The sequence below is a fragment of the Arvicanthis niloticus genome, chromosome 1 (assembly GCF_011762505.2).
Source record: "Arvicanthis niloticus isolate mArvNil1 chromosome 1, mArvNil1.pat.X, whole genome shotgun sequence".
Classification (NCBI taxonomy): domain Eukaryota; kingdom Metazoa; phylum Chordata; class Mammalia; order Rodentia; family Muridae; genus Arvicanthis; species Arvicanthis niloticus.
In genome coordinates this window covers 73,806,276-73,825,380 of record NC_047658.1, presented here as the reverse complement: position 1 = coordinate 73,825,380, position 19,105 = coordinate 73,806,276, and the positions used below count along the sequence as shown (strand labels likewise).

The 19,105-nt window shown below is 43.4% G+C and overlaps 1 protein-coding gene across 2 annotated transcripts; it reads right to left on the bottom strand.

Moving 5' to 3' along the window:
- Nucleotides 1-4,854: 4,854 nt before the first annotated feature.
- Nucleotides 4,855-7,611, bottom strand: LOC117722860 (ubiquitin carboxyl-terminal hydrolase 17-like protein A). 2 transcript variants are annotated; one of them, XM_034522111.2, is made up of 2 exons: nucleotides 7,584-7,611; nucleotides 4,855-6,755 (listed from the first exon to the last, which is right to left on the bottom strand). In XM_034522111.2, exons 1-2 carry the CDS (start codon nucleotides 7,609-7,611, stop codon nucleotides 5,248-5,250), a joined length of 1,536 nt encoding a protein of 511 aa, XP_034378002.1. In that variant the 3' UTR covers nucleotides 4,855-5,247. The 2 variants fall into 2 exon arrangements, with proteins under 2 accessions (XP_034378002.1, XP_034378012.1); XM_034522121.2 differs by having other exon boundaries at nucleotides 4,855-6,752.
- Between the last annotated feature and the right edge of the window lie 11,494 nt (nucleotides 7,612-19,105).

The window sequence follows — 19,105 nt, the reverse complement described above, 5'->3', positions numbered from 1 at the left end:
CTTAAGGAATTGCAAGAAAATGCAACCAAACGGGACAAGGAATTAAACAGAACCATGCAGGATCTAAAAATGGAAGTAGAAACAATAAAGAAATCACAAAGGAACAATACCCTGGAGATAGAAAACCTAAAAAAAAAAAAAAAAAAAAAAGATCAGGAGTCATAGACACAAGAATCACCAACAGAATACAAGAGATGGAAGAGAGAATCTCATGTGCAGAAGATACCATGGAAAACATTGACACAACTGCCAAAGAAAATGCAAAATACAAAAAGCTACTAACCCAAAATATACAAGAAATCCAAGACACAATGAGAAGGCCAAACCTAAGGATAATAGGTATAGATGAGGGGGAAGACACCCAACTTAAAGGACCAGTAAATATCCTCAACAAAATTATAGAGGAAAACTTCCCTAACCTAAAGAAAGAGATGTCCATAAATATACAAGAAGCCTACAGAACTCCAAGTAGTTTAGACCAGAAAAGAAATACTTCCCGCCATATAATAGTCAAAACATCAAATGTACAAAACAAAGAAAAGAATACTAAAAGCAGTAAGGGAAAAAGGCCAAGTAACATATAAAGGCAGACCTATAAGAATTACACCAGACTTCTCACCAGAGACCATAAAAGCCAGAAGATCCTGGACCGATATCATACAGACCCTAAGAGAACACAAATGCCAGCCCAGACTACTAGACCCAGCAAAACTCTCAATCATTATTGATGGAGAAACCAAAATATTCCATGACAAATCCAAATTTACACAGTATCTCAACACAAATCCAGCACTTCAAAGAATAATTGGTGGAAAACCCAACACAAGGGTGGAAACTACAACCTAGAAAAAGCAAGAAAGTAATCTTCCAAAAACCCCAAAAGAAGATAGTTACACAAACATATCTCCACAGATGTTAGCCCAAAAGCTTGGATTAGTGGAGACTCAACCCACAGACCACATGAAGCTCATGAAGAAGGAAGACCAAGAGGGGATGCCTCAGTTCTACTTGGAACGAGAAACAAAAATGCTCAAGGGAGCAAATAAGGAAAAAAAACAAGGAACAGAAACTGAAGGAGGGGCCATCAGGAGACCATTCCACCTGGGTATTCACCTCATGTACAGCCACCTAAGCTAAACACTGATGTGGATGGCTGGAAGTGCATAATGTGAGGAACATGATATAGCTGTCTCCTTAGAGATCTGCCAAAGACTAATACACTCAGAGGACAATGCTCACAGTTAACCACTGATATGATCAGGGGTTTCCCAATGGAGAACTTAGTGAGAGGACTGAAGGAGCAGAAAGGGTTAGTGACCCCAGGTGGAAAGCAACAATACCAAACAACCAGAGCCCCCCAGGGTTTAAACCACCAGCCTGGGAACACATAGGGAGGGACCCAAGACTCCAGAGTTGTAGGGTATATGTAGGGGAGGATGGCCTTGTCGGACATAGGTGGGAGAGGAGTTTCTTTGTCCCATAAAAAAAAAAATGAACACAGAGTGGGGCGGGATGTGAGGGTGGGAAGGGGATAATGAGGGGGGATAGGTGCAGTTACTGCCTCATAGAAGCATGAGGAGGGGGATGGGATAGGAGGTTTCTGGGTGGTGGGAGGAAGTAGGGTAAGGGGATAAAATCTGAAACTTAAATACTACAACCAATTTTAACAAGCGAAAAAAAAAGTCGTCAGAACCAACATCTTTTTAAAAAAAATGCCAGTCCCCTGGGGGGGTGAATTTTTTTTTCTTGATACTAAAACTTGTTCTGAGAATTCTATATTGCAGAATACACAGCCTTGGTGTATCTACTCATCAAGCATACTGAGCAGACCTGCCCAAACCTCCAATGTCCTGGAATTCCATCTGGATTCAGTGAAGACACAGCATCAGAGGCTTAACAACTTACTCTTCCCCCCACCCCTCTTCTAAAATCTCAGCGCCCTTAATCAGCTTGAAGAAGTTAAAGAAGACCCAGCGCCCCTATTCCCTGGGCTTGGGGACTAATGTGGTTAATAATGGTCTGTCTTTCTAGGGAAAAGTAGTGGTTTTGTTGGAACAGGGGGGATTGAGTAGGACTTATTGCATAGCCATAACCTACTGGTAGAAATCTGTATAATTATTATCAAGATGAAGTTATAATTTCTTAAATGGTACAAAATTTACTTTGATTTCAAATTTAAGGTTTTCATTGGTATGAGCCTCTTATTAATATAAAAATGAGATGAATATTGATACTCTCATGGGCATTATGCCTGTATAACACATTTAGGAATACAAGGCCTAGACCCAGCCCTTTTTTTAACTTTTTAAACTGATTTGGGACAGTTAACCTATGAGTTAAGGGACTATAGCAAATTCATGGTTTTGAGTTTATTGTTAGGGTGTTTTCCATATTTTATTTAGAAATAGCTGAGAGGAGTGAACAGACAACAGTCCAGGTTACCTTACATGGATAGTTGGTTTTCAAAACATCAGAAGTCCATAGAACTGATGCTACAAATATTTATATATTAATGTTCATTTTGATTAGAGACCTGTCTGCTCCTGACAGCTTCCTGTCGTGGATTCTAAGAAGAAACTGAGCATCCTTGGAGATACTCCAGTTGTGCAGTGACAGCCACTAGGCAAGAATTGCCTCTCTCCATCTACAGACAAATTACTGTCCAGAAAAGGACACACATGCAGAATAGTCGACTGATTATGTCTGCCTAGACAGAGTAATCAGCCCTTAATAATCCTGCATCACTAAGGTCTGTCAGATGATTCTGGGCCAGAAGGCTGAAGATTTGATGCTCCAACCTTCCGTAGTATAGGGGCTTTTCAGGTGTTCAGCGGTCTCTATAAATTGGCTAAGTTTTAGAAGCTATGTTTAGTGCTTCCCATAACTTCAGTAAACTCAGTCATTCGGGATTTCTGATGGGGTTGAAGACCTACAGTCTCATAGCCAATCCTGGCTATTTACTTTGAGAGAAAACATCTGAGTAGATGGTTTTCAGCTGACATTCATTCTAAAGCCAAAAAGCCAGGATCAAAAGTAAGTGTTTTAGTTAGAAGAGATGACAGAGGTTCTGGTTAGTCAACAGAATGATGGACTGGGTATTAGGACTATCTTGTACCTCACTGGCACAATTAGGAATAAGTATGCTCTAATTGTATTTTGAGAGAAAAGTTCTACTTTAACAGGAAGAGTGATATGTAGGAGGAGCTAAGTGGGAAGGAGTACTGAGAGGAAGAGATGGAGCAAGGAGAGAAGATGAAGAAAAGGAGAAGCTAGGTGATGAGAGAGAGAAACAGAGAGGGGGCATGGAGACAGATGTTCACATGTCTCCACCAGACAAAGTTTTTATATCTAGGTTGGGTATTGGGTTACGCTTCTGAATGAGCATTACCAAACTTATAAATCCTTTAATTAACATTTAAAAAAATCATATGAAAGCAAAAAGGAAAGGGGGGCATGGGACATAGGTGTTCTAGGGAGGGGAAATGTAAAAAGGGGATGGCATCTTAAATGTTAACAAAATATAAAATAAAAAAATAAATAAATAAAAAGAAATTATATGTTGTTAATATTATCAGTCTAAGCTCTAGATCCTTGCTCACACAGCATCTCAGAAGATGCAGAGAGCCGAGGTAGGGTGTGAAGCAAGTGTGAGATGAGTGTGAGAGTTCTGGTGTCTGTGGCTAGTTCTGCAGACTGCCACCTTCTAGCAATACACACAGTGTGAGAAGAAAGCCAAGCCTGTGGGCTTCCTGTTGTGGCCTCCCGTGATGGGTCTGGTTTAAACATAGCCACCCAAGGACACTTATAGTGGGTGGGATTCTACCTACTTTCCCTCTTGCCCATATCATATCTTATCAGTTCCAAGTGGATGTTCTGAATCTCTGGCTATGTGATTGTTGCTGGGTTTGAGATGGATTTCTCCACTGAAAAGATCTTTCCTATATGGTCCTAGAGCAGTGGCTCTTGACCTTGCTCTGATGGTGTCTGAAGATTTAATACACTTCTTCATGTTGTGGTGACCCCCAAGTATAAAATTGCTTCCCAGGCTACTCTGTTACTGTAACTTTGCTACTGTTGTTGAATTGTAAGGTGATTGTCTATCTGATAGGCAGGATATCTGATAGGCAAACCTTGAGAAAGAGTCACTCATCCTCAGAGAGGTTGAGACCTACAGGTTGAGAACACCATACTGGAACTTCTGTAACCAGAATATCAAGTTGTGTTTAGGAAGCATGTTTCATTGCATGGATTATCAACTCTGTAGATCATTCAGAGGGGTGCTTCCTCTACAAAGAGGCACCATTTTCATTGCAATAGCTGAACTTGTCATCTTCCAGCTTCATAACAGGCTCAAGAAGTACTCAGGGGCCCGTGTGACCAAAAGGCATCACTGAGGCTGAAGGAGACTTTGGCAGACAGGAGCCCAGACACTCTGGCAGTCACAGCTTCTGCAAGTCCCACTTCAGCCTTTTCCAATAGCCTTTGATGAACAACTGAAACCCCAGGTGCTGGTCATCAACCTCTCTCCTTCACTCTCCCACCCAAAGCCTTCACACTCCTCTAAATGCTTGGGTATCTGTAGAGCCAATGAGCTCACACCAAAGGCGGGGCAGGTGGCAACTCCCTGGGGAAAGACTTCTTATTGAAAAACTCATGGGTGATGATTACCTTCTCCATCTATGAGACAAGAGTTACCACACTGTTACTACAATAGGCCCAGAATAGGCCACACTATTCACTCCCGTGATAAAACAAGAAAGAAGAAGACACGGATTGTGAAGGAACAGAGTTTATTTGGTCAAAGACCTGCCGATCACATACAAAGAACAAGAACATCTCCACAGTGTGAAGTTCACATGTTCCAGAAAAGAGGATAAGAAAGGGCAGTGTGCCCAGTCACTGGTTGGCTGAGTGTAAATTCCAGACATCAAGGGCTCCAGGGTGGTGGTTTAGTCTCTACCCTACTCAGATTCCATGAGTCACAGGAGAGGGCATGAAGACCACCCTGAGGCTTCCAGCTATCTTGTATTTCACCTGTACCAACACCCTGGGCAATTTCTTCACATCTGAACTATCATTCTTAGAGAGTCAGCACAGACAGGCAAGGGCACAGAGGAAAGGTGGACTCCACCTGAAGGGTGAGGCGTTGTCCCTGCCTGGCACACAGGTCCAAATCTCTTGTTTCACGGGGCCTCGGGTTGACAGTGTGTCTGTCCAGAGGAGCCAGGGTGAGTGAGTGGGTGAGCACTAGTGAACAAGCAGAAGGCTCTGCCCCTGCCTGTTCTTCTTCTTCTTCTTCTTCTTCTTAGATCTTTGACTCCCTCCCTGACTGCAGAGCTGCCCAGTAGTGTTCATGGGGCCCTGGGAGGTGAGGAGCCTGTCAGCACTGTGCCATGGTTGATTCTCCTTGTCTGGAGCATTGCTGCCCCAGTTTGCTGTGTATCTGGGCTGCTGGATCACAACTGCACCAGCTGGCAGATCGAGTTCTCTCTTGCTGAGTTTCTGCCCAGCTTTCTGGTGGTTCTGTTCCTGAAGCAGTTTGCCCTCCCCTAAGGAGGTTTCTTTGGTTGCTGTGTTCTCCCTGCTTCCTCGGGCCTCTCCTGCAGCTTCTGTGAAAGAGCTTCTCTTCTTGTGCTTTTTTTTCCGGGACTTCTTCAGCTGGTATTCGGGGTCGACAGGGTCAAGAACCTCGGGTACTCTGCCCGCGGACACATCAACATTGACCTTTTGGAGGTCAGTCTGCTGCACATAGCAGAGCACATAGGCAGGCTCCCTCAGGACAGAAGTCACTTCACACCTGGTGACCTGAGAATCATCCATCTTATACCACTTCCCATGGCCGGCCTTGACGCAACAGTAGTAATGTCCACTGTGACAACTCGCACCATCATGGACCAGGACGGCATGGAGGGCATAAGGCAAGGGTCTTCCAGTAGGCTGAGACAGGTATGGCTGCAAGTTAAGGAACTCCGAGTAGCTTACTTCCCTGTTCAACTTGTTACCCAGAAAATCCAAGAAGCGATTTAACACTAGCAGGAGAACCTTTGGGGCACTGTGAACCGTCAGGGTCTTGGAAGCTGGCCTCTTCTCTCCACACCTTCCACAGTAGTAGGCGTTGTCCCCACACAGCTCTTCTGCCTTCACTGTATCCCGCAAGGCTTGCTTCACACTCTGGGCGGAGCTGATATCCAGGGCAATGTCCAGGAAGGGATCATAGGAATCTGAGGTGCCCTGGCAGTGGAGACACTTGATCTGAGATCTCCACCAGCCTCCAAATATGTCTTGAATTGGGGAGCTCTCTTTAGAGGCGGGTTCTGATGGTTTGTACTCTCGCAGGCAGGATTCATGCATGGTTTGCAAGGTGAACATGAGAAACTCATGGGCATCTTCCTGCTTGTGCTTGTGGAAGGCAGAGGTCAGTGTGTGGGAGGGCTTCATGGCAGCCTCCGAGTCGGAGTGGAGGAGGCTCTGGGCCACGTGACCTTCCATAGCACACATCTTACAGCCTTCTGGGGAACTACAGGTCTGAGAGTGCTTCCGGGACAGCATGTAGTCAGCAAGTGGTGGTGTGTGTGTCAAGCACTGCAGGGCCGCGTTCAGGTAGCAGCTGTTGCCTGTGTTCTGGAGCCCGCATCCAGGTCCTTGGGGCCTGTCCCAACTCTGACTGTGCTTGCCGTTGGCAGCCGCCTCCCCCACCACCTGGGCTTCATCCTGATGCAGCTCTGGAGTAACAGGAGATGACACTGCTGGGTCTGCTACAGGACAAGAACACAAAAAGACTTTAGGGCCTAGAGCTTTGGCAGAGGACACATCAGTGGCCAAATCTTTTAAGCTCAGACTCCTCCATTTTAGAAAAAACCTGACCTTACTTTCAACTCGGGAAACCCAACAGGACAGTACCTAGCATTACTTTCCAAGTTACCTACACCCCAACAAAACCTCCACCTAAATCCAGTCTCCAGTTACGACACCAACAAGACCAACGTCTCCAGGTTATTACCCTACAACAGATCTGCACCACTGGGTTCAAAGCCCACCCCCTCCCTAACCACCACCCATTCAGAGGGAAGCAGACTTGAAGTGAATGACTCCCAGAACCCACCAATATGTTATAGGCCAAATAAACTTTCCAGTTAGAAGCTTTGCACACTCACCCCGCACCCCTCTGCCTGCTGCTTATGGTAAACCCTTGCACTGATAGATAGGCGGGGCTCTTCCTCGCCAAACACTTCCTGCTGGACAGTGGCTCCCACTGGTGCCATAGCTAGCTCAAATTAAAAGCCACACAGTGATTGCATCCGATCAGTTCCTTGTCTGGTTTGGGGGGATGACTTACACTTTTCTGGCACCACTCATGCAAGCTGAGAAGGCCTTATGATGAGACTCAACTTCTTAGAAGGTCAGAGCAGCCCCCATATCTCCAGAAGTCTGTCCCAGCACCCTAGATTCAGCCTTATGCAGGTCTAGAAAGGCAGGAGGTGACAAGGCAGGATTTGCTACTGAACAAGACCATGAAGAGACTTCAGGGCCAACACCGTTGGTGGGGGACACACCAGATGTAAAGATCTTACAGTGAGACTCACCTTCTGTGAAGGAGGGAGCAACCACCATGTCTCCAAACGCCTCTTCAAATAGCTTGCTGGAGTCTTGTAAGGGAGAAGAAGGAAGTCTTTCTCTCCAGAGAATCAGTATAACAGGGGACCATTCCCAGATGCTCAGCCTTTTGTACTTTGGTCCTGTGGCCAAGCCCACAAACCCTCCCCAGAGCAGCCAATCCCAGACACACCTCTCCCATGTTGGGTGTGGTTTCTGCCAAGCAGCTCAGGAATCTGATCTCTTTGGAGTCCATTTCCTTGCACTCAGCTTCATTTTCCTAGGTATCTTAAGCCTGGGTTTTACTTGGAATAAAGTTACAGTACTGTATCAAATCGAGGTAATGATGACTAGAGCTGCCATAGAAGAGTTTCTGTTTGTCTTGCTAACTGAAAGGGTTAAAAATTTTCAAAAACTCCTAACAGACAGAGCAGAACCAAGAGTGCAGGTCAGCTTGGTCGTGAGCTCTGTGTTTCAGGAACTTGGCTGACTACAAGATAGATGAGATGGTTGAGTACGAATTGGCTCTTAGAGAATAGCCTACTCAAAATGTTCCCTATGACTGTTCCTTGGACACAAACTGAATAATGGGCTGGGACTTTCCACAGGTACTGTCCAATAACCCTTCTTTACTTTCCATGGGTTGTGGTTCCCCCTCTCCCTACCCCCCAGTTGTGGTTTTTGGCTTTAAATTCACTTTGTCTCCAAAACCCCGGGGTCAGAACCCACTGCCCCTGCATGGGTCATGGGTCTTGACCTCACCATGTTGATGGACATATACCTCTTGCTGATTGCATCAAGTTGGGTGTCTTATGAGTTACTGGGTGGCTGTGAATTCCTGAGGCTTGGGTGAAGTCCTCCCTTCGTGGGGGCCTTATATAACCACACAGAAACAGTGTAAACAACCTAGGCCTTTTTGTTAGTTTCTGTGTTTGTTTGTTTTCCTTCTTGGTTGAAGTTGGATCTGCAAAGAGATCTTTTCTCTAGTAGCAGATACATTTCCAGTCAAGGTCATATGCTTGATGATGCCATCTAGTCCACTAGGTAGACTGCTGATTCTCTGTGGGAAGAAAAATGACCTTGAATCTACAGTCAGCTCCTTTAGTTTATATCAGTACCCAAGTGTACAAGGCATGTACTGAGTCGCCAATTAATTATAATAACATTAGCCTAGGGCCATCACCTCTAATGCTATAACTCCTTTGAGGTGATGCAATCACCCAGCTAACTCCTTCCTGCTGATATAATCTTACTGGAGCAATAAGATTGACTAACTCTACCTGGACCGAACCAGGCAAATATTCTTTTCCTGTATGTTTCTGGGACAATTTTGGTCATGGTCCATACTGACCTTGAGCTGGGTATTACCCAATGATAGCTTCAACTCATGACCATTTTGTTGCTTTTCATTTCCTCAAAGGAAAGAAAACAAACACTGTCATACAGACAGACATACACACACACACACACACACACACACACACACAGACAGACACACACACTCAGACAACACAGACACATATGTATACACACACACACACAAGCTCAAAATAACCTCACTCTGGAACAAAAGCTTTTTTAGTTTTATCTCCTCATGAAGCAGTGGAACCAGATTCCATTTTTGCCACTTCTAGACAGAGAGAACAACATTCACACCACAGTTTTACGTATTATTTTACATAATATCCTTATTTTTTCTGGATCAGGTCGCAGCTTTGGTTTTATTCCAATAAGCTCAAATCGATCTTATGGCATTTTATGGTTCCCATGTCAGTGATAGAGACTTAGGCCTTGCACACTCCCTCTAGCTCCTTTACCTCTGTCGTGCACCCACAGTCCTTTGCATTCTTACTCTCAGGCAGGCATTGTCTAATTTGTCAGAGTGTTCTTGAAGGCAAGAACTATTCAGAATGCAAATTGCATTCTGCATCTTTTAATAATCCCATACTGATCTGGGTTTTGGATTTTAGAGGAATGTCCAAGTTCCTAAGCTTGTTCCCTGTGCTAAGTCATGGTGTTCAGTCCATTATGTTGAAATTATATTTTGTTAATATTATCAGTCTAAGCTCTAGATCCTTTCTCACACAGCATCTCAGAAGATGCAGAGAGCCGAGGTAGGGTGTGAAGCAAGTGTGACATGAGTGTGAGAGTTCTGGTGTCTGTGGCTCGTTCTGCAGACTGCCACCTTCTAGCAATACACACAGTGTGAGATGAAAGCCAAGCCTGTGGGCTTCCTGTTGTGGCCTCCCATGATGGGTCTGGTTTAAACACAGCCACCCAAGGACACTTATACTGGGTGGGATTCTACCTACTTGCCCTCTTGCCCATATCATATCTTATCAGTTCCTAGTAGATGTTCTGAATCTCTGGCTATGTGATTGTTGCTGGGTTTGAGATGGATTTCTCCACTGAAAAGATCTTTCCTATATGGTCCTAGAGCAGTGGCTCTTGACCTTGCTCTGATGGTGTCTGAAGATTTAATACACTTCTTCATGTTGTGGTGACCCCCAAGTATAAAATTGTTTCCCAGGCTACTCTGTTACTGAAACTTTGCTACTGTTGTTGAATTGTAAGGTGATTGTCTATCTGATAGGCAGGATATCTGATAGGCAAACCATGAGAAAGAGTCACTCATCCTCAGAGAGGTTGAGACCTACAGGTTGAGAACACCATACTGGAACTTCTGTAACCAGAATATCAAGTTGTGTTTAGGAAGCATGTTTCATTGCATGGATTATCAACTCTGTAGATCATTCAGAGGGGTGCTTCCTCTACAAAGAGGCACCATTTTCATTGCAATAGCTGAACTTGTCATCTTCCAGCTTCATAACAGGCTCAAGAAGTACTCAGGGGCCCGTGTGACCAAAAGGCACACTGAGGCTGAAGGAGACTTTGGCAGACAGGAGCCCAGGCACTCTGGCAGTCACAGCTTCTGCAAGTCCCACCTCAGCCATTTCCAATAGCCTTTGATGAACAATTGAAACCCCAGGTGCTGGTCATCAATCTCTCTCCTTCACTCTCCCACCCAAAGCCTTTACACTCCTCTAAATTCCTGGGTATCTGTAGAGCCAATGACCTCACACCAAAGAAGGGACAGGTGGTAACTCCCTGGGCGAAGGACTTCTTATTTAAAAACTTGTGGGTGATGATTACTGTCTCCTCCTATGAGACCAATGGGAAGAATCATCATTTTTTACCTCAATCTATACTATAGAACAGTCATGATAAAACCTGCATGATATTGGTACAGCAACAGCCATGTTAACCAGTGCAATCAAATAGAAGACCCATAAATAACCCCACATCCCTATGGACACTTGATTTTTGATAAAGATTCCAAAGCTACACAGTGGGGAAAAAGAAAGCATCTTCAGCAAATGGTTCTGGCTTAACTGGATGTCTACACATAGAAGAATACAAATAGATCCATATTTATCATTCTGCACAAAACTCAAGTCCAAGTGGATAAAGAACCTACATATAAAACCCAATACACTAAATTTCATAGAAGAGGAAGTGGGGAATAGCCTTGAGCACATTGGAACAAAAAACAATTTGCTGAATAAAATACAAATTGTTCAGGCTCCAAGATCAACAACATATAAATTTGTTTATATATTGTTTAGGATTATTTTGGCAATCCTGGGTTTTTTATAGGTAGCTGTGAATTGCTCTTTAAAGGTCTATAAAAAATTATGTTGGAATTGAATCTGATGTGGCTTTTGGTAAGATGGCCATTTTCACTATGTTAATCTTGCCTAACCATGAGTATGAGAGATCTTTCTATCTTCTGATATCTCCTTCAATTTCTTTCTAACACTAACAACCCAAGTAAAACAATTTAAAAATGGGCTACAGAGATAAACAAAGAGTTCTCCACAAAGCCATAACTAATGGCCAGACAAGAACTTTAACAAATGTTACTTGTCCTTAGTCATTAAGGAAATGCAAATCAAAACAACTATGAGGTTTAATCTTACACCCATCAGAATGGTTAAGATCTAAAATTCAAGATACAGTACATGCTGGTGAGAATGTGGAGCAAGGGAGTACAAACTTGTACAACCACTTTGGAAATCAATTTGGTGGTTTCTCATGAAACTGGGAATAGTTCTACCTGAAGACCCAGCTATATTGCTCCTGGAAATATAACCAAAAATGGTCCACTATCCCACAGAGACACTTGGTCGAGTATGTTTATAGCAGCTTTAAATTTAATAGCCAGATTAGGAGAGATAATGGAGGTTCTGCTTAGTCAACAGAATAATGGACTGGGTATTAGGTGTATCTTGCACCTTACTGACATAAATTAGTATAGTTATGATCTAACTGTATTTTGAGAGAAAAGTTTTATTTTAACAGGAAGGGTGATATGTAGGAGGAGCTAAGGTGGGAGGAGTACAGAGAGGAGGAGTAAGGAGACGAGGAGAAGGAGAGGAGCTAGGTGATGAGAGAGAAAGAGAGAGGGGGGCCAGACATGGAGGCGGATATTCACGTGTCTCTGCCAGTGAAAGATAGTTGATATATCTAGATTGGGTATTAGGTTACACTTCTGATTGATATTGAGCATTACCAAACTTATAAAGCCATTGGTTAACATTTAAAAAAATTGTATAAAAGCAAAAAGGAGAAGGGGGTATGGGATAGGGGTTTTCTAGGGAGGGGAAATGGGGAAAGGGGATGGCATCTGAAATGTAAATAAAATATCCAATAAAAATAAATTTAAAAAAATTTAATAGCCAGAAACTGGAAACAACCTAGATGTCCCTCAACTGAAAAAGAAAATGTGATATATCTATACAATGAAATGCTATTCAGCTATGAAGAACAAAGACATCATGAATTTTGTTGGTAAATGGATAGAAGTTGAGAATATCATCCTGAGTAACGTAGCCCAGTCCTAAAAGGATATGCATGGTATGAACTCACTATTAATGGATATTAGCTATAAGATAAAGGATACCCATGCTATATTCTGCAGTCCCAAAGAAGCTAAACAAGAAGGAAGGCCCATGGGAGGATGCTTGATTCTTACTTACAAGGGAGAATAAAATAGTCACAATAGGTAGATGGAGGAAGGGAACTAACTGGGTAGGAGAGAAGATGGGGAGGGAAATGAGAGGGTTCAAAATCAGGCGTGGGGAAGGAGAGGAGGAATGGGCCATGAAAAAGAATGGAAATCTGCAACTGACAGAAATGGAGTGGTAGGAGGGTGTCTCCTAGATGAGACAGACTAGGGAGAAGTGAGGTGCCCAAGAATCAATGGGAGTGCATTTAGCTGTGACTCAAACCACTGGGAATGTGGAATCTGAAGTATCTACTTTCTGTATCCATGCAAGAACCCCAGTGGATAAAACTTCTGACCCAAAATTTAACCTGTCTACAAGAAATGTATGTTTGAGACTTGATTTAATGGATTCCCAAATAACATGGGATTTTCCATGTTTGCTTTTAAGATGCTACAGGTCCCTGCCTCCAACTGGTTTTGATTGTTAAATAAAGATTCCAGAGGCTAATGGCTGGACAGAGGGAGACCAATTAGGAGCCTTGGATTTGCTCAGGTTAGGAACTTGGAGAGAGGGCATAGGCAAGAGCTGCAGGAAAGAAAGTCAACAAACCCCATAAGAATTTTATTAAGTGGCTTTAGGGCTTACTCCCCAAGATGAGTCTGGGGTAGCAGAGATGAAATATTCATTGAAGAAATTGAGCCAAGGATACTGGAGGGGAGTTTGTGCTAGCTGGGGAAGGATTAGAACTGCCCAGCATTTGAGCTAGTCAAAACATATCAAAATTAAGGTCCTGTGTGTGTGTGTGTGTGTGTGTATGTGTGTGTGTGTGTGTCTTTAATTTGAGAATACAAAGAGCTCTTCAGTGGGTGCAGGGTGCACTCAACCAGCAGGGAGCCTAATCAGTTTGAATAACTAACCATTACAAATTCAGAGATGAGGAACTGGAGTAGGGACTGAGGGAATGCCCACCCAATAACTGGCCCAACTTGAGACCATGGCAAGCACCAATCCCTGACACTATTAATGATATTCTGTTATGCTTGCAGACAGGGGTCTAGTGTTGTCTTTTGAGAGGCTCCACCTACGGCTGACTCAGACAGAGGCAAACACCCACAGCCAAACGGTGTATGGAGCTTGCGGACTATTCTTATGGAAGAATAGGAGGAAAGTTTGTGGGCCCCAAAGGGGATAGGAACTCCACAGGAAGACCAACAGAATTAACTAACCTGGATACTTAGAACTCTCAGAGACTGAACCACAAAACAAAGAGTATACATGAGCTGGTCCTAGGCAACTCTGTACATTCGTAGCAGATATGCAGCTTGGTCTTCAATGTGGGTACTGAATAACTGGAGCTGGGGCTATCCCAAAAGCTTTTCCCTGACTGTGCGATATATTTTTCTGGCTGGGCTGCCTTTTCTGGCCTCAATGGGAGAGGATACTCTAAGACCCACAGAGACTTGATATGCCAGGGCTGGTAGACAGCCAGCAGGCCCCCACGTACTCAGAAGAGAAGGGCTGATAGCATGGGTGAAGGACTATGGGACTGGGTGAACAGGAAGAGGGCAATAAGCAGGATCAAAAATTAATAAGTAATAATAAATAAATAAAATCATAAAATAGTTAATATATGTAACTCTGTGTAACCCATGATGCACATTCACAGTTAAAAAAAAAGTCTGCAAAAATGAAAAAAATAAGAAGAATCAGAAGAAGAATCAGAAGAAGGAGAAGGAGGAGGAGGAGGAGGAGGAGGAGGAGGAGGAGGAGGAGGAGGAGGAGGAGGAGGAGGAGGAGGAGAAGGAGAAGGAGAAGGAGAAGGAGAAGGAGAAGGAGAAGGAGAAGGAGAAGGAGAAGGAGAAGGAGAAGGAGAAGGAGAAGGAGAAGGAGAAGGAGAAGGAGAAGGAGAAGGAGAAGAAGAAGAAGAAGAAGAAGAAGAAGAAGAAGAAGAAGAAGAAGAAGAAGAAGAAGAAGAGTTTGTTAGTGCAGATCTCTCTAAATCCAGTTTCTTGGGAGGCTGAGGGGAGATGTTGGCAAGTTCAAGGCTATAATGACTCTATAACAAAATAATGTTACATTGAAACACAGGGAATGGGATGGAAGTATCCCAGAGTGGTCAAGAGCACTACCTACTCTTGCAGAGAACCATGTCTTTGTTCCCAGCCCTCACATACCTCTCACAACCCTGTAATTCATCTTCAGTGGATCTGTCACCCTCTTCTGGCCTCTAGCAGTATGACATGCATATGGCACAGAGCTAGGCATGCAAAAATCCATGCACATAAGATGAAATATCTGCCCACAAAAACTATAAAAGTATTGAATGAAATGGAAGATGGCGCAATTACATATAAGGATACCTGCACTCATGGATTTGAATGTTGTTTAGATGTCTGTATTAGGAGCTAGACAGATGGTGCATGAGTTTATTCTCATGAACCAGAGAACATTTATTCTGTTCTTAGAAGGCAATACAGAACTGTCTTTAATTTCAATCCGAGGGTACCTGACACTCTCCTCTAGCATTCTTGGGCTCAGGGCATTCAAGTGGTGAATAGACACATATCCAGTAAGACATTGACACACATAAATGAATAAATGAATCAGTTAAATGCTCACTCTTAGACTACCTGTATATATAGAGAGGTTCAGTGGTTAAGAGTAGTTGCTCTTGCAGAAGATACAAGTTTAGTTGATTGCTCCCACATGAAACAGCTCTCAGATGCCTGTAAACTTCAGCTTCAGAGACTCCAGCACCTCTGACCACAACAGACAGCCTTCCCTTCCTTTCAAATGTGTATGCACACAGGCAGACACACAAATACACAACTCAAAATTATGTGTGTGTTTGTGTGTTAGTTAGACAAGTAATGGTTAGTTTTACTGTAGTTATCTGCACTATTATTCTTTGATTCTTAATTACTCAAACATTGCTAGGTATAAGTTTGCTTTTGGTAACTGGACCTTTAGTCAAATCATACATTGGTTGGCTACTCCCACAAGTTCTATGTCACTATTGCCCTAGCATATTTTGCAGGTATAGTAGATTGGAGATAAAATTTCTGAGGCTGGATTGGTGTTTATGTTTCTCTTTTGGTATCCAGCAGAGTACCTTCCTGCACCAAAGAGACTAGAACATAGTGGTGAAGGTTCCATGTAGTCACCAGCTCAAATCTCTATGTTTAACAAATTATGTAGTTTTTTCTTCTGCAGTCAGGCACCAGTATCATTTTGCATAGAGTAACACATTGTCTTACCAAACAGCCTGGGTTGTTTAAGGATCTCCATGGGATCCTGTTGGTCAATAACTCAATTGAGTGTAATCCATCCCCAATATTGAAAGCCTTGGTTGGTAACAAAAGATTGCCAGTTGAGATTCTTCCATTATTCATAGACCTCATTAGCATCACCTCCATATACTTTAGGAAGTTTCCATTGTGCTAGTTTTCCATATAATTCCTCAAATATCCTTTAATTTCAGCAATATTAATCTTTTTTTTTTTTAAAAAAGACACTAAGAAACAATAACTGGGTTTGTTCAAATCAAACAAGAGTCTACAGACAGCATTTGTCTTTGTTGCTATTGGAGTATGTAAAAGGCAAGAAAGCTCCATTTTGTGTCAGGCACTCATTTGAAATTCCTAGAAGATAAGTTCCTTGCAACTGTAACTCCTTGTTCTCCTCGACAAATGTAAAACTGTTATGCTGCTTTCATGAACTCATTTGTTGCTGAGTATCAGGAAATAAAACAGGTCCCTCACACCTGAGGGGAGTACAAGCAGTTTCTCAGCTACACATCCCATACAAATAAGCTGATTGTAATGTCCACCATTAAATACACTTCCTCAAGCCTGTTCTGTGTGACAAGCCTTTGATTTGGCTTTAAGGCTACTGGGCTACTGGCAATATTTAATGAATTCACTTCATTATAATCTTAGTCTGTGGTCTCAGCTAGGTGTAGTTGAACACTATAACATGTAAAACTGTTTCTTTAAGAATGATGAAAGTGCAAAGTACTGATGTCATTTAAGAAATGGTCCTTTTCCAAATAGGTGTCCTGGCCCGAGCTGCCCCACACTTGGGGGCCAAAATGTCCTGGACTGCTCTGCTGCTCCTGTCTACGGGTCAGGGTCTAGCAAGAGAGAGAGAGTGGGGGGAAGAAGGGAAAGAGACACGAAGAATAGAGACAAGCCAGAGGGTCTGTAGTCAAGTCTTGTTTACTGTCTCCCATTGACTCCCTTACAAGGAAATCCTGGGTATTTATAAGCACAAGCAGGGGAACACAGCTGAAGACACTTTAACACGTGCACCATGCAGCTTGGGTCACTAAACAGCAAAGCAAGCTATGTTGGAAAAACAAGATGTTTATCAGAGTGTGCTCAGCTTTTGTAGGCTGTTGAAAAACAAGTCTCTTATCAGGGTATATGGCTCAAGATGGCTGCAAAGATGATAGCTGCTTTCTAGCCACTTTCTACTAAAACTTGGCCCCCAACAAATAGGCCTGGCAAATAAATTGTCGATGTAAACCTGACTGCGGACTAAACGAAGCCGCAGACCTGTTGGCTGACTAAACGGAGCTGCAGGTCTGTCGGCTGACTGGCGCTGCAGGTCTGTCGCCTGAGTAAAGCGGCGCCTGCCTGCCTTAAAGCAGCTTACAGCGCTGCCTCTTTGACTGGCATTCGACTGGCATTCGCGTGTCAGCCGCTCTGATGCAAAATCCAAGATGGCGGCTGCTTAGGCTCAGGTAGTGACTACCTGAATTTGAATTTGACTCCAGCCCCTCCAGAACGAGGCATGCAAATGAGGTACCACTAGGGTACCAGGAACCTGGCCAATCACCCCCTCCCGGGCGGGGTATGCTGAGGTGTATGCATATGAGGCACTGCAAATTGACCAATCGAGCACTTCCATGCGCTTTGCCCCGCCCAGGGCTGAGGGTATATAAACAGCCCATTCTGGGCATTCGAGGTCTCTCCCAGAAATCTAAAAGAGCGCTTCCAATAAAGGCTGTTGAGAAGGATCCGGTTTGTCGCATCTTCCTTGCTGGGGGCGCAACAGTCCGAAGGTTCATTTTCTAGGTATTATCTGAAGCAATTTAATGTGTACTCCCTAGACTTTGGCACATTTAGAACCTGGACAACCCTAAAATGTGCATTTTTAATATTTCATAACATATGATGGTAAAGACAGTAATTCCTCTGTTCTGAAAACAGGTGTCCACAACTGATTGAAGGCAAGATATAAAGGGAAAGGGGATGAATGGACTCTTGACAATCTTCAAGCCAATCTACACACAGGAAGTCCTGACCTGTGTCTTCTCGTGTCTACATTAGCTTGGGTGAAGTCTGGTTTTCTGCTCCAAGTCCTTTCTTTTCTTTCATGGTTCTCCAGATCTCTATATCTTTCTATCAGCAGACATCTTTCAGGCTTTTATGTCATTAAATTAAATTAGGAGCTCTTGTTGTTTCTCCTGGGGCAGTAATGTTCATCTGTAATCCCAGCAGCTGGGGAGGATGACACAGGAAAACTCCAGGAGGACAGCCTGGGCTATACAAGAATAGAAAAACTGACACTTCTAGAGTGTGCTCTTCCAGTGTTCTCTCGTCTCCTCTCTCTCTCTCTCTCTCTCTCTCTCTCTCTCTCTCTCTCTCTCTCTCTCTCTCCCTTTCACCCCATCTATGCTCTATTTCCTTTGGATTGAATTAGGGTCTGGTACAAACTTGCAAGTGCTCCACCAGTGCACTAATTGCACCCCAATAAGCTACACCTCCTGGCTAATTTTTCTTCTTTAAACTTTAAACTTTAAACTAGGTCCTTGAACTCTGGATCTTCCTGTTTCAGCTTTCTTTGTAGCCAGAATTAGTAGCCTGGGCTGATCTTGATTTAGGTATAGTACATAAGACCCAGGGGAAGGGACAGACAATGGTAATGACTTTTAAGTGACATTCGGAATTCCCTACAGACTTTAGGCTATTTCATAGTACAAGTACATTACTAGGAGGCTGCAGAGAAATCAAGACTTCCAATCACAGAGACAGAGCAATGGGAATGAGCCCTTAGAATCTTGGGTAAATCCACTATTACTCAGAGAAATCTTAAACTTTGTTTTTAAATACAACTCTGGCTATACTACTTTGGAGGGAGAGCAGTATCTGTTGGAGCAGAAGATTCGTGATGCAACTCATAATTAAAGATTAGAAAATGGACCAAAGTCTATTTGGACCTCTCCAGACCTTGAAAGCTGTCATGCTCAAGGCCACCCTCTCTCGGGCTCCTCACCCCCATAACACTCAGCAGTAAGTCAGAAGTTCTTCTCCAACCCCTACCCATTCTCAACTTCAACTTAAAGTCACCAAAGCAAAGACTGTGTTTTCTTCTAAATTCCTACAAACTCTGCAGTTGAAAATTGACTCACACCTTCAGATACTGACCAAGAGACCCAGAATCTTTGGAGAGGAGCAAACACTGGCCAGAGTCTCTAGGTCCTGAGAATTCAGCCAGCT